A 15,622-nucleotide genomic window follows, 5' to 3' on the forward strand; every position below is an offset into this window, starting at 1 on the left:
GCTTTGGAAAGGGCTGTGCATGAACCAGGTGATGCCAAAGGAACATGGAATATTTCCACCCAAGGAGAAGGCTGATCCCCTGTGGCTGCAGGCACACCTCTGTGTCACAGAATTCCAGGATAGTTTGGGTTGCAAGGGACCTTAAAGTCTATCCAGTGCCACCCCTGCCATGGGCAGGGACACCTCCCACTGTCCCAGGCTGCTCCATCCTGGTCTTGGGCACTTCCAGGGATCCAGGGGCAGCCACAGCTGCTCTGGGCACCCTGTGCCAGGGCCTGCCCACCCTCACAGGGAACAATTCCTAATTCCCAATATCCCATCCAGCCCTGCCCTCTGGCAGTGGGAAGCCATTCCCCCTTGTATTACTGCACACCCTTGGAGAAAGCCTCTCTCCATTCATTTAGATGTTGATACTCCTGAATTTCTTTATCTCTCCCAGTGAGAGCAGAACTCCACAACAAGAAGAAAGCCCCAAAACAGATGTTACTACCTGGTTACTAGTCCTCTGGAGATGCCTGACTTCCCCTCTGAGTAATGTCACATCAAAATCTGGCAGAGCAAAGAAGGCAATGAACTTTCAGCCTTCTGCTCTTAATCCTATGCCTCTTCTTTTTGCCTGAAATAAGGAATTCCTTTCTCTCTAAGCTCCCCTCTCCTATTTCCATGGTGTGGGGCAAACTGATCCCTATCACAAAATGCATTTTGATTCCTCTGTGCACTGAGCATTCACCACCTTGAATAGAACAGACTCTTCCACAGATGTGAGCAAAACACAGATCAGAAAAAATCCACTTCCAAATCTACCCGAATAATCTATCAGAACGAAAACAAACAGAAAACCACAAGGAAATTAGTATGATTTTTTTTTGTGTTCATTGATCTAAATAAGCTTGTCTCAATAAAAAACAACAAAAAAAAAAGAGAAAGAACCCTGAAAATAATAAAAATGCAACCCCCCCAAAAAAAACCCAACTGTACCTCCTCCACGTCGTTGTCCAGCACCACGACCTGCAGGGGGGAGGTCAGGTTCCGGCTATCCGAGATGGTTGTTCCCACCGGGGAGGATTCCAGGATGAAGCCCTCGTAGGTAGATCTTGTGAAATAAGGCTTCTGGTTGTTCTCATCCAGGATCTCGATGTGGAGATTGGCAAAGGCAGGGAGAGGATGGCCATTGTCTTGTTCAGCCTAAAAAATCACCTCATTTGTCAAAGGTTGCCAGTTATGAACAGCGACTGGGGACGGTTCTACTTAAGAGTTGTAATTCAGTTAAAAATGGACTTTTTTTCCTCAGGTTCCCCTACTATAGAATTCAACATCACAGAGAAAAGAAATACCAACTAAAAATTAGCTAGGAGAAAAGAATGGGATCACTTTCGATCACAGTCACATTTACACAGCCAGAAGAAACCCAAACCTTGTGCAAACACAGCTCCTTAAACTCACAGGACTGAAAATTTTGGAAAAATCTCTGAGGGATGAATGAAAACCGGGAATGCTGATTGCACAGCAGAACCCACAGCAGCATCAAGAGACTTAAACCCAAAAGGTGGGAGCAGCACATATGGATACATTTGCTTCCTCTTTCATCAAATCCACTTCTTCAGCATTACATGAGTGGGATTTTAATCCTGATTTTGCCTGTTTTTAAATTGCAGAATAATTTGGGTTGGAAGGGACCTTAAAACTCATCCCATTCCACCCTCTGCATAGGCAGGAATTCCTTCCACTATTCCAGGCTGCTCCAAGTCCCATCCAACCTGGCCTTGGGCACTTCCAGGGATCCAGGGGCAGCCACAGCTGCTCTGGGCACCCTGTGCCAGGGAAGTTGTGCATGTGTCCAGCAAAATTCTTTACTTCCATGAATAACCCCCATATCTCAATGACAGCTCTGCACCACCCAGAAGTCACTCCATGATATTTTTCACCTGATTTATTCTTATTCTCAAGCCTCCTAAAGATAAAAGCACTAATTGCCCATTCCAGGGTGCTAATCGTATAAAACCCCATGATCCTGCTTTATTTTCCTGTAACCTCCCAACCAACAACTAATTAAAGCAAAGGAACAAGGGAATTAGGAGACGAAAAGTAATTTGGTCTCCAGTTTATAAAGAGCAAACCAGCTTTAATTACAGTCCCGCACATGACACTGCAGCAAGACAAGAGTAGGGCATTGAAAGAGAGTTTCCTGCTCCTATGGCTAAAATTTGTATTCCGAAAATCTGGATGCACAGACTCTGGATCACAACAGAAAGATTCCTAATTTTCTGTTTTAACAGGGCTTTCTGTTTGCAGAGGTTTTACTTCTAATCTAGTATTTCCCCGCTTTCAAACAGATAATTCCTCATTTTTCAAATTGAGAGTCCAAGGAATCTCAGTCTGGAAAAATCCATTTGACTTCATCATAGTTTTAAAAAATTTTGTATTTAAACTATTTAAATCCTTTCTTGGTCTGAAAAATGTTAATTCTCTTTGCTTCTAAAACAGCAATAATCTGGAAATGATAAAAACTCTATTAAATAAAAAGTACTATTAAAACTTCCTATTTCAAACAACAAGAAATATAAGCATAATAATTCTTATTTTCTTCAAAGGAGGCAATGACACCTTAAGTAATCCATAAAAACTCATTCTCAGTTTTTAAGAAAAAATGGATTTTTCTTTTTAAAATAAAGTTGAATTACAGGAAAAAACTACGCCAGGCTCAAGTACAGTCCAGTTGATGCTCCTCTGAATGAAAATAGATTACATGGGTCAAAATCAACATCACCAGAATTACCTAGCAGGGCTCTGGCTCCTGACCCAGGAAGGTGAAACTCCAAAAACGTTTGGAGATGGAATTTTTGCCCAAGTTAAAGTAGTGAAAACATGAGAGAAAATCCCAGGAAAAGTCTGCTCCTCAAGCAACACACACTGCTGGGATTCTGTTTTATAAGCAGATGTACCATGGAACCACAGAATCCTGGAATCTTTTAGGATGGGAAGACTTCCAGGATCATAGAGTCCCAGCTGTGCCCAATGCCCACCTTGTCCCCAGCCCAGAGCACTGAGTGCCACCTATAGCCCTTCCTGGAACACCTCCAGGGATGGGTGTTGCAGTAAGGCAGAAAAATCATAGAGAAAGGCTTCATAAAATCAGCCTGCTCTGCTAAAATCAGTGGCTGGCCTTGTCAAGCCGGCACTTTACAAGTTCCCATGTGAAAGCAATCCTGGTGTGAGCAGCTCATTAACATAACAATCTGTTCCTGGGTAAAGAACAACCAGCACCTGTATAAACTGCTCTTGCACTGCTAGATAGAAAAATGAAAACTATCGCAAAAAAAAACTTTTCCTACATGTACACACAGAGTTGGAGTGACCAATCAATAAAGAATAACTTCTTGATTACCAATGAAGTAATTAGCAAGAAAGCTACTGACCAGTTGGAGTCACACATGAGGTCTGCAAAATTGTATAAAAAGGAGTTACAAGAATAAAGGATGAGCTTTTTCCACCAAGAAAAAAAATGGAGTCCTGTGTGATTTATTCCAAAAGATGGGCACTCCAAAGCTCCCTGGGCAGCCCCTGCCAAGGCCTGAGCAGCCTTTCCATGCAGAAATTCCTGCTGCTGTCCAAGCTGAGCCTCCCCTGGCCCAGCCTGAGGCCCTTTCCCCTTGTCCTGTCCCTGTTCCCTGGCAGCACAGCCCGACCCCCCCTGGCTGTCCCCTCCTGGCAGGGAGTTGTGCAGAGCCACAAGGTCCCCCCTGAGCCTCCTTTTCTCCAGGCTCAGCCCCTTTCCAGCTCCCTCACCCCCTTCCCTGGCCACACTCCAGCCCCTCCAGGGCTCTCCTGAAGTATTCCTCCCCACAGGACTAACAACGGTTGTCCATCATTAAATATTCTTTTCTTCTGCTTTTCCAAGTAAAATTGGTCCCTTCATGGCCCAAAGTTTCCACACAACCCCTGCAAGTTACTTTATAACAACGCTTAACATTCCTTGCTCTAAAGAGATCCTAAAAAAAGGAAAATGCAAGCAGAGGGCCTCAATCTTCTGAACAGCTTGAAACACCACAATAATGGCCTTGCTTTAACGTCCAAGAGAGCCCAGAGCTCATTCTGGGATAAAAGCGGGAATATTCACCCAGGAAGGTGTCACAGGCTTTGTTGAAGTGCTGGGAATTTCACACTACACAAAGAGAGTTCTTTGCTCCCAAAATTAGACTTCAAATTTGAAACCCTTGAGCTCAAAATAACAAAGCAAAGGAGTTCTTCCTCACTGAGCACTTCCACTCAAAATCACTTCAGCTTTCCTTTGTGTTCACCACTCAAAATGGATTAATTTCTTTTTTTTTTTTGTTTCCAAAGACACCACTATTTAAGGGGAAGAGGAAGCTTTGCAAACAGCCACTTCTTTTTGCCTTTTGTTTGAAACAAGGAATTTCATATCACAACATGAGGAATTGGTTTGCTTTCAAATGCTCCATGAAATCAGTCCTAGAAGCCACACCTGACTACAAGCAGAGCTCAACACAGCCCTTTCATAATGCTCCAAATATATATATAGTATATAAAGCTCTAACATTGACAATTGTTGCTTCAGTGCCTTATTTCTTGGGTTTTTTCTTAGTGTGGGGGGTTTGGAGTTTTTTTTTCTTCTTTGTTTTGTGGTGGCTTGGGAGTGGTTTTTCTGATGTTTTTGATTTTGTTGTATTTTTTAAGAGATGAAGCTATACCTCATGAGAGTTGTTGCAGACATTGAGTCCTCTATTGAGAGTGCAAACCCTTTTCCCTCACATTGCCCTGTTAAACACTTGCCTGGACTTGCTGGCCAAAGGTTGTTTCCTAACACATATTTTGGAGCACAAGCATCAAACAATCTACATTTTCTTCACCCAGAAAAGCACTGGTATCTAAGCCACAAAACATCTGAGTTCCAGTCCTTCAAAGAAAATGTGTTAGTGTCAAAATAATGAGGGATCTCTCAAATAACCCCAAGGATGTGACCTTCACACTTCTATCAAGATACAAAAAAGCAGCACAGAATTAGATTCTGGTACAACTTAGTAGTTAAAAGCAGCTAAAGAAAAAAGCAAACAAAAAAAAAAACACAACAAAATGATGTGAAATGTGTTAATTCTCACAGATAGTTAACTGCTTTTATTACATCATCTGTGCTGAATCTGCTTGCATCTATAATGTCCATAATTTTATCCTGATGGAAGATGGCTGGAGATGACAGGAAAGCAGTCCCAGGAGGGATGCAAGGAGTGAGGAGTGAAAGGGAGGCTATGGAAATTCATCCTTGAGAGCAGCAGAGGAAACAGCTTCCCAAAAAAATGAGAAATTAGAGCAATGCAAAAGACTCTTATGGAAGCACAGAGAATTCCAAGCTGGAAAGGACCCACAGGGACCCATCAAGTCCAGCTCCAGGCCCTCAGCACGATCCAGAGCTGGAATATTCTCCAGCCACTTTCCAATGTCCCCTCTCACTGCCAAAGCAGCAGGTCCTGCCCTAGAGAAACATCTAAAAGGGAGCAAAACGTGGCTCCCTTAGATAAGACTCAGAATTCCCCTTTCTCCATGGAATCCCAGAATCCACTTCAGCAATGCTTCATCCAAAAAAAATCTGTCCTAAGGTGCAAGAAAATGGAATTGTTTTAGCTAAGACACATCCATGCTCCTTTTCTCCAGATCTACAGAGTTCTCTGAAGTGTAAAACAGGCTAATTAGGAATAAATTTTTTAAATCCCACCAAATGGGGGGTTTGTCTTCATGCCAGATCTTTTATTTGATAAAAATTGGAAGGCCCATCCTTGGAAACAAAGATAAACACACCAAAAAAAACCACCCAAAAAAACACAAACAAACCCAAACCAAATTAATAAACCCCAAACAAACAAAAAAAATACCCAAAAAAGTTCTCTGTTCCCTCCAATCCCAACACAAAGCTGAGCAAGAGGAGCTAAGAGGAGGGTGGTGCATAGGGACAAACGTGAACTCTACACATCCTAAAAAAAAATTGGGATATCAGGATTTATTCCTGGTGAGGGGCTACGCACAATCTGTGTGAGTAGCAGGGGGAGCTGCAAACTGAGCTCCAAGACCTCAGATTTAAAGAAAGCAAAATGAGGTGGCAAAGGATGGAACCAGATGGGGATTTAATGTCCCTTCCAAGCCAAACCATCCTGGGAATCTGTGATTTATTATTTAAATGGATGTGATTAAAATCAGGAGCAGGGAGAGAGGGAAGGATGGGCAGGGTGACAAAGGGGCTCCATTGAAAGGGGAGATCACTCACTAAAACTGAACAGGGAAGGGAAGGTGAAAAGAGGGACATTTATTTATCCAGATTTAGGTTAAACTTTAGGATTGGGGAATAATTCCCAAGGTCAGCATGTACAGCACAAGGAAAGAAGCACTGAACTGGATTAAAACTTGGCTTAAGGACAAGAAGCACAGAATGTCTCTAGAACACAGAACAAATGCGACTGGTGTCACTGTGGCAGGGAAATTAAATCAGCACAAAATGTGTCTGGACTCTGGGTTTAAAAAAAAATAAACCTCAAAACATCCATTTTAGGGCCATAGGTAAACTGGGTGACTTCAGGACCAGCAAGACTCACAATGCTGCAGGGCAGTGAACAGTACTTACTAATTAATTAGATTGTTTTCCAAATATTACAGCTCTTCATTCTTCCTTTAAACCCATCATATATGAAGCCATTAGGCCAAGTTTTAGATGCTGAATTTTAAATTTTACACAGAAAGGGACTTTTTTTTTCTTGCAGAAAGGAAATTCCTGTCAATAAAAGCATTACAGGACATCCCAATTATTTATTTTAATTATTTCATTGCTCTGAGGGGTCTAACACAAAATTTAGGGTCAATCTTATTGATCTGAAGAAATACTTTAATGATTTAAAGGAAAAGTTTGGGTGTCCTGGACCATTTTTTTTTCCTTCATCACAAAGACAAACCCTGTCCCTGCGCTCAGATTTTTAATTCTACATCAAATCCCATCACTGTATTAAATACAAGAGAGAAAAAAAAAAAAAAAAAAAAAAAAGCTGTCTCAAAGAGAATTAATTGAATTCTGAGTTCACCTAAGGGCTGAACCTTTGAAAAACTAATTTAAAAAAACTACTTAGTGTCCTTAGCACCTACAGGATATGCACAATCACAAGAATGATTTGGAAAATTTCAGCACAAGAAGAGGATGGAGCAAACTCTTTGATGAAAATGAACTTCTTCCAGTCTTTTTGTAACCTGTTGCCCTGAGTACAAACCCCAAAGAAAAAGCACAAATCCTCCAAAATGCAAGAAAATTAAGACATGGGGAGAGGGGAAATTTGGAGCTACCCAAACAAAGGTAACAAATGTGAATAGATGATGGAGCCAAGAGATCAGAACAGGCTGGGAAGAGTTGAAATTCTTGCAAAAAATCAACCAAATCTTGCAGCTATGAAGTTTCTGAAGGGGTAAAAACAAAAACAAACAAACAAAAATTAGATAATTCAGAACTTTTTAAGTCTTAAAACCTATGGAGCACTTTTCTAAACCAAGAACTTCCAGTCCAGTGAGCCTCAACTGATGGGCATCTCCTAATTGACTGGAATTGTGCTGTTTGAAATTCAGAGTAAAACAGCCACAGAATCACTAAGTTTGGGACAGTCCTTCAAGGTCAAAGTCCAACCCCAGCAGCACCAGCATCACCCCTAAACCGTGTCCCCAAGAGCAAGTCCTGATATCTCCTGAACACTTCCAGAGAGGGTGACTCCAACACTACCCTGGGCAACTTTTTCCAAAGCTTGACCACGTTTTCAGGGAAAAAGGAATTATTTTGATGCCTAATCTGAACCTCTCATGGTGAACAGGGTAAGAAGAACAACTCCAAAATCATGCTTGAAGCTGCAGCCAAACACAGGAGCCTAGAGAAGAGAAGCAGCTCAGATCTCCCTGGATTTCTCTTTTTATTACTGAGCTTGTCTTCCATGAGCCAGCCCAGCCTCCCCTTGAGCCCAGGTCAGCATTCAGCACCACAGCACTGCCTGTTAAATTTGAATCATAGCAGGAATCACAGTTTGGGTGGGAAGGGACTTGGAAAACCATCTCACTCCACCCCTGCCATGGGCAGGGACACCTTCCACCATCCCAGGCTGCTCCAAGCCCCATCCAGCCTGGACTTGGACACTTCCAGGGATCCAGGGACAGACACAGCCCCTCCAGGAATTCCATCCCAGCCCCTCCCCACCCTCACAGGAAAATTCCTTCCCAGTATCCCATCTGAATTTCCCCTCTGTCACTGTCCTTTGTTCTGTCCCCCCCAGTTTCTGTTGCAAGGTCCCTCCCCAGCTTCCCTGAGATCCTGGAAGGTGCTGTGAGGTCTCCACCCATGAGGTCTCCACCCAACCTTCTTTTCTAGAGAAGAAGCCATTTTGTCTGTTTTAACCCTGCCATCTCCTTGTCTCAGCTGGGAGCTCCCCACCCTGGCACTGCAGGAGAGGCTGGACTGCTGCTTCCTCCTCCCTCCCACTGCACTGGATTTTACAGGTGTCTGTCCCAGCTTCTTCCTTCCTCACCTGGAGGAGCCTCTGTCCTGCCCTGTCCTTTTTGGGACACCGTGCTGAGGACACTTGAATCTGTTCAGAGCTGCAGTGCTTTGCTCACTGTTCTTTTCTCTATTTTCACTAATGATTTCTAATGTTCCATTTCCTTTTTAACTTTTTTTTTTTTTGGATCACCGAGCCAACCTTCACACTCTGTTCCCAGTTCCAACACCAAAAACTCATTCCCAAGTCAGGCAAGAACCCATCATTTTTATATAAAAGTTCAGGGTGATCCTTTCTGACACGTTTCACTTTATTTTTAAGCCATGCTTAATTCTATCAGCCATTTTATCACTGACTCACTTGGTCTTGCAAAGTACTTCAGTAATTCTGTAGTCAATCCCTCAAAGTTCCATCACAAGAAGTGTTTGGAAGACATGGGGACATGGAGTAGTGCTGGGATTGGCTGGGTTGATGGCTGGAATTGATGATTTCAGAGGGTTTTTCCAACTTAAATTATTATGTGATTATATCCTTGACTTTACAACCAGAATATTTTACATATATTTTATATATATTATGATTCTGTAATACCTTAGGATCAGAATTAGCTATTACTTCAAGAACTCAACCATTGAGATCATTACCAAGATTCCCCAGCTTAGAGCTCTCCTCCTCAGCCTCCCTGTGTTTCAAACCTGGTAATTTTTTGCTCTTGCCAGTGGCTGGCAAACATCCTCTCTCAGTCTCCTTGTATTTCCACTTGGAACAGGAAACAGCCCTGTGCAATCACACCAAAAATGGCACATAGATATCCATATTTCCTGCCTTCCAAGGTTGGTCCACAGTTTGATCCGGAGGATATTTCTGAAGCCATGCCTTTTTTTCTTTGTAATGCAGGAATCTTTTAACAGGAAAATAACAGACAGGAGGGATCAATGAAGCTCCCACTGGGATCAGAGAAACCCAAAAACTTCCAGAGTGAGGAGAACACCACTTCCTTGTTTTTTTGGCTGAGATCCATATCAAGAGAACCATGGACATTGGGAGGAGCTGAACTGTTGCAGTCAGGTGGAAAAATGATAAAAGAAAGGCCTCAAAATCAGTGCTGCTCTGTTAGATGGATGGCTGGCCAGTCATTTCTTCTAAGCAAAGCTAGTACTTTGCAAGTTCCCATGTGAAAATAATCCTGGCATGAACAGCTTGTTAACATAATCTATTCCTGGGTGAAAAACAACCAGCACCTGCATAAACATTAAATCTATCCCACGAGAATCAATGAAGACAATACATAAACAATTTAACCGTAAAGAGATTTGATGGACAAATAAAATACCTTTTACTAACCAATAGCGTAGTTGTCAAGAAATCTACTAACCAACTGGAGTCACACACAAGGTCCGTAAAACGGTACAAAAAGGAGTTATGTGAATAAAGAATGGGCTTTTCCCTCCATGAAAAAAATGGAGTCTGTGTGATTTATTCTGATATTGAACTACACTGGGACTGCTGGGGGCATCTCTCTGATCCAAAGCACTCCCATGAGAAAGGAATCAGAGAACCACAAAATATTCTGAGCTGGAAGGACCCACAAGAATCATGGATGCAGCTCCTGGCCCTGCCCAGGCCCCCCAACAATCCCACCCTGTGCGTCCTTGGAGTGTCCAAGCTCTCCTGCAGCTCTGGCAGCCTCAGGGCTGTGCCCATTCCCTGGGGAGCCTGGGCAGTGCCCAGCACCCTCTGGGGGAAGAACCCTTCCCTGAAATCCAACCTAAACCTGCCCTGGCACTCAAGCACTGCTCCAGCCATTCCCTGGGCCTGTCCCTGCTCACAGGGAGCAGAGATTGGAGCTGCCTGTGCTGCCCAGTCTGGCTGGAAATCCCACTCAGTTCAAAAACTCCAGCCAGGAGAAATTCCAGAGCAGACACTGCAGCAGAAATGTTCTCCAGCACCTCTTGCACAATGGGATCCCAAACCAATTTCCCTCTAACACTGGAATTGCAAACACACTGCTCTACTCTGACCTTCTAAACAACAGGGAAACACAGTCCCACTGCAGAGCTGTTTCTGAGGAATTGTCTGTCACTGGCTTAACACCAGCCTGGCTGAAAACCCTCCTGGCACCACAGGGATAGACCCAAGGGATACAGAAAACGCCATGAAAGAATATTCTTCAAAATCCTCTGTGCTGCCCTGGCATGGTGTTGAAGCACATTTCTGTCACCAGCTCTGTGAGGAAGGCACCAAAACAACCCAAGAGATACAAATCAATTCTTTTTCACAGAATTCCAGACTGGTTTGGGTTGGAAAGGCCTTAAAGCTCATCCAGTTCCACTAGCCCAGGTTGTGAGACTGTATTCACTATGAGCCATAAAGCTCTTACATTCAATAAAAAGTCTTATTAATAAAAGTCAGGCTACAAATGTTATTTGAAGCTGGGAATCTTTTCTTACCTTTTCCCTCTTCCCCCCTATTTCTTTAAAATAATTTAATTGAAGTTTTTGTAGAGATGCCCAAGTCACATAAATCCTCCCTAATTTCCCAAATACAATCAAATACAACAGACAGTAGTTTATGAATTGACCAGCCAGGCTGGATTAAAACCCACTCTAGAAGTATCAATTTAATTAACTACATCAATTTATCTATCAATTTAACTATCTAAAACTACTCTAAATGAATCAATTTAATTTCACAAATACACGGGAGTCCACATGAGATTACCCAAACACTCCTCTATTTTTCCACCTGATGTTCTAAAAACAAAATCATTTTTAGTCACTAATACAATACCATTAGAAAAGGAAAATCAATTTTTGCGGGAGAAATAAAATGCTTTCCTTGATTTTGAATCTGACAAAGATGCATTTTCTTTAAAGGGGAGAAAATCTGACATAGTCCTGGGTAAGTAACATAGACCAGAGTGGTACAACCAGAAATGGAAAAGGTCTGTGAGGGTGAGGAGGTTTTGGCACAGATTCCCAGAGCAGCTGTGGCTGCCCCTGGATCCCAGGAAGTGCCCAAGGCCAGGCTGGATTTGGGCCTTGGAGTAGCCTGGGACAGTGGCAGGTGTCCCTGCCCATGGCAGGGGTGGCACTGGATGGGCTTGAAGATTCCTTCCAACCCAATCCAGACTGGGATTCTCTGTCCTTTGTTAGCATCAAAATACTTCCAGGGTTTTTTTGCTGTTGCAACTCCCACAGGTTTTACAGCAGCTCTGAATGGATGAATGTCATGATTTTTCCTTAATTACTGGATATCAACCCACTGCAAATACTGAGGAGAAACTCCTGCAGCTCCTCATGCTTTGCCTACTTCAAAAGTGAGTCCCTGTGAACTGAATCACCCCCAGCATGAGCAAGTTCATCCAAATTGGCTCTATCAGGTGTGGTGAATTCTCCAAGGCACAGGAATTCCACCCATGAGCATTTCCCTGCCTGTGCTAGCACACCCAGCCTCCCACAGCCCATCCTCTGTGCAAATGGATCATAATGGAAGTGCCAGCTTCGATTCTGTCTGATTGATAAATAACCCCTGCTCAAAGAGGAAAGGAGCAAAGTGCATCAATTTGATTAATTCTCCCATTTCCTTCATGCTTAAAAAAAAGTAAAACATGTCTGGCACTTCTTAGAGCTGGTAACAAGAACAAACTCATGTCTACAGAGCAGTGGTCATGTCACTAATTTTAATTAAGCCCTTTCAGTTTAAATGTTTAATTCACATATTGGGGCAGCCTTGCTGTTGCCACATGGAAATTTCAATGGGAACTGCCCCAAAAATCCACTTTCTTTTTTTGTAAGGATGTTGTAATAATGCCCATGTTTCTTGGCAGGGAATGGAAGTGCCAAGAGCTTCCATAGGAGGGCAAAATTGGTTTTCTCCTTGCTTATCACTTAATATATTCCAGAGGTACAGAAAAGCTGAAATCCAGCATTTCTTATTAAGATCTTTAGTTTTTTTCATTGTCTGCCTATTTGAGAATTCAAAATTTATCAGCAATGCAGGTGATGCCCCCATTTCCTGTCCACCTTCCTTCTTGCCTTCACATATTCCTGTATTGACTTAACCACCTTTTCCATTTTACAGTTTTCCATAATATTTTAACAGAAGAAAAAAATTGATCTTCTCATATCAGAAGGAATATTTTAAAGATTAAACTGAGCACATGCTGCAAAAATAGCATATTTTCTGTTTGAAGGGAAACATCACACGTTGCACCCCTCCAGATAAAACAGAATCACATCCTACAACTGCAAGAAATGAGAAATGTTCAACACAAGAAGATGAAGGTTTGATTTGGTACAAGTCTGAGCCATTATTCCAAAGGTCCCTGAAGGATACAGCATTAAAACTTTTATTGTTTTAGCAAGTGGCACATAATCATTCTTACAGAGTAATCATTTCCCTTACTGTTTCCTTATTTTCCCTGACTGCACATTTACCACAGCAATAGGAACCCCCTAAATCATATAAACATGGCCATTAACAACCCAAGTTACTATTTAGGCACAGAAAATACCCTCCCACACCACCTGATTTCTTAATTGACATACTGTGCAGTCCAAATTTGGGCAGAAAGGGCTACAGGGCTTTAACCTGTGACTCCTTAGGATATTGAGAGTCATGGAATGGTTTGGGTTGGAAGGGACCATATTCACTACTCAAATATGAATTATCCACTGCTACCCCTGAACTGACCCATGCTAATGATGCCTCAGGTTTTAGCTTTTATATTTTTCAGATTCTGTGCTGCTTTAGTGTGCAGTTCTGAGCTTCACCTTAGGGCGTGGTGAGCACTTGTCACAAAGGAGGGAGATAAAACAATTCCTTCTCTAGCTGGGGACCAAGGACAAATGATCCAGATCTCAGGCCAAGAATATAAACAATGGCAGACTGAATAGAGAAAAACATAATATATGGGACTTCATGGGCTAAAGCTGTAATTGGACAATTAACACCAATATGCAAATGGAGCAGAACTCAAAGTGACAGACCCCATGACCAGTTGTCCATTTTGTGACCATTTTGGTTCACCTTGGGTGCAGCCCTGGCTGGGCTCTTGTGCTGCCCAGGATGGATCCATGGAGGCCTTTTAATAAATCCCTACTTTATTCTTTAACTCTGTCTGGGCTCTGCTCTAGGTCAGCCTCCTCAAGGCATCAGTGGGATTCTGTGAGCATTCACCACTCACAATGCTCTGTATCACTATGATCTGCTAGAATGGGCTGTGAAGTGAACACATGAAACAAAAATCAGCTGCATTCTTAGGGCAGCAGGGCTCATAAAAAGCAAGGGGACAAGTGATGCTGAGCTTGTTCACACAATGTAATGTGAAATGTTACAACTCTGCCAGGGTTCATTCACTTTCCACAAAGGCTTCACACCCTTCTTTCCCCCATGGAGCTAAGTGATGCCTGACAGGATAAGAGTCACAAAGGGATCTAAACAAGGGAAGATGAAGCTAATATTATACAAGGGTGTCAGGAAAGAATCCAGGGGAAAAAAAAAGGCAAAAACACTGACCTGAAAAACTCCACTAACAAGCAAACCAACCTCAGCAGGTAAAGGAGGAAAAGGCTAAAAAGGAAAACTGAAGAAGAGATAAGCAGGCCCACCCTACAATTTCTCCAGAGAGAAAAAGCCTTTTTATTTTCCAAAGAACATAAAAACACTGAAAAAATTCAGCCCAAATTACCTTAATAACCAAGTCAAACTTCTGGTGTAAATCCCTGTTTATTGGCTTGAGGAGGGTCAGTTCAGCCGTTGTGAGATTCATATGGAAATACTGGGGATAATCCTCGGGAGTACCTGCAAAAAAGACACTGAGGTTTGAACAGCCCTTAAAGGTTTAGTTCAGCAATGTGTTTATTTTACTCATTAATCATCAAAGGAACAAAGCCTCATTCTGTTATTGGAAGGATAAAATATTGTCTTATGTGGACATGGAGCTTAAGGATACTATGAAGTTATGTGTTTAATATTATTATTGCCTTACTCTCTCCAAAATCACAAAGATTCCTCTCAACTGGGCCTCCATAAGTACTTGATAACAGCAGGAATATTATTAATAGCACATAAATAATACATAAGTAATAACACAAGTAATAATATGGTAACAACAGGTTATTTTAGAAATCCTTCTGGGAAAAGTTTCTCCTCAGGGAGGAAGCACCAGATGAAATCTCAATTTATTGTCAGTTGTAAATGGTGTTTTCATGGCTGTGGATTTCCGGGATATTCTCTACAAGCCTCAGAGTCTGAATGGATTTGGGAGCCCATGGAGATGGATGAAGGGCTGTGCCTGGCAGCTGCAGGCACCCCAAAAATGCACCTGTGCCTAAAGCCAAAATGTTGCAGCACCACAGCCTGGCACAGGAGGAAGGAAAAATCCCAGCTACAGCAATTCTGAACTGTGCAATTCAAAGAAATGGTGCAGAAGGGCCCAGAAAGCCCAAGTGCTCCACACAGAGTGAACTCCAGCACTCCCAGCTCAGCAGTACTGTGAGAGCATCCCAAAAAGCAAAAATTCTGATTATAAGCTTAAAATCTTAATGGGTTTAGGTCTGGGAGCAGCCCCGTCAGCAGCTGAGGGCAGAAGGCACTCCTGGCTCAAGGGATAAGAATCCCCCCAAAAAAAACCCCTGAGCCCCTAAAGGTGCCTTGGGAGCAGCACAAACCTGGCCCTGCCAAACCCTGCATCCAGCCAGGAATGAGGCATAAATGGAACACAAGGGAAAATCACTTTCCTGATCAATGCTGCTGGTTTTTGTTCCCCTTACAAGTGCAATGGTTAGAAAGTACATTCAGAAAGCCAGGAGATAAATTACTGTAATAATTTCATTTGCAATCCTCCAATGACAACCATCTGCTAGATAAATACATTATACATGTATATAATATATATAATCCATATTATTAATATATAGTAGATATATTTATAACATATTATATTACCTATATTATATATTTATATCCATAGATATTGTATACATTATTTTTTTCAGTGATTCTCAATCTACACCGATATCATTGACCCAAAAAAGCAGCAAAAGAATCACCATGGATTATTTTGTTCTCTTATTCCACCAGCACAAATGCAG

General features: G+C 42.3%; 1 protein-coding gene across 4 annotated transcripts in view; it reads right to left on the reverse strand.

The window, feature by feature from the left end:
• The window catches only part of PCDH15 (protocadherin related 15), a 258,742-nt gene that overhangs the window by 143,054 nt on the left and 100,066 nt on the right, over positions 1-15,622 (reverse strand). For all 4 annotated transcript variants that reach the window (XM_041474168.1, XM_041474178.1, XM_041474192.1 and 1 more), the window contains exons 9-10: positions 14,218-14,330; positions 979-1,185 (exon numbers count right to left, since the gene is read on the reverse strand). In XM_041474168.1, coding sequence (XP_041330102.1) covers positions 979-1,185; positions 14,218-14,330 — 320 coding nt within the window. The remainder of the gene's footprint in view (positions 1-978; positions 1,186-14,217; positions 14,331-15,622) is intronic.

This window comes from Pyrgilauda ruficollis, unplaced genomic scaffold (assembly GCF_017590135.1).
Source record: "Pyrgilauda ruficollis isolate IOZ18807 unplaced genomic scaffold, ASM1759013v1 scaffold11, whole genome shotgun sequence".
Taxonomy (NCBI): domain Eukaryota; kingdom Metazoa; phylum Chordata; class Aves; order Passeriformes; family Passeridae; genus Pyrgilauda; species Pyrgilauda ruficollis.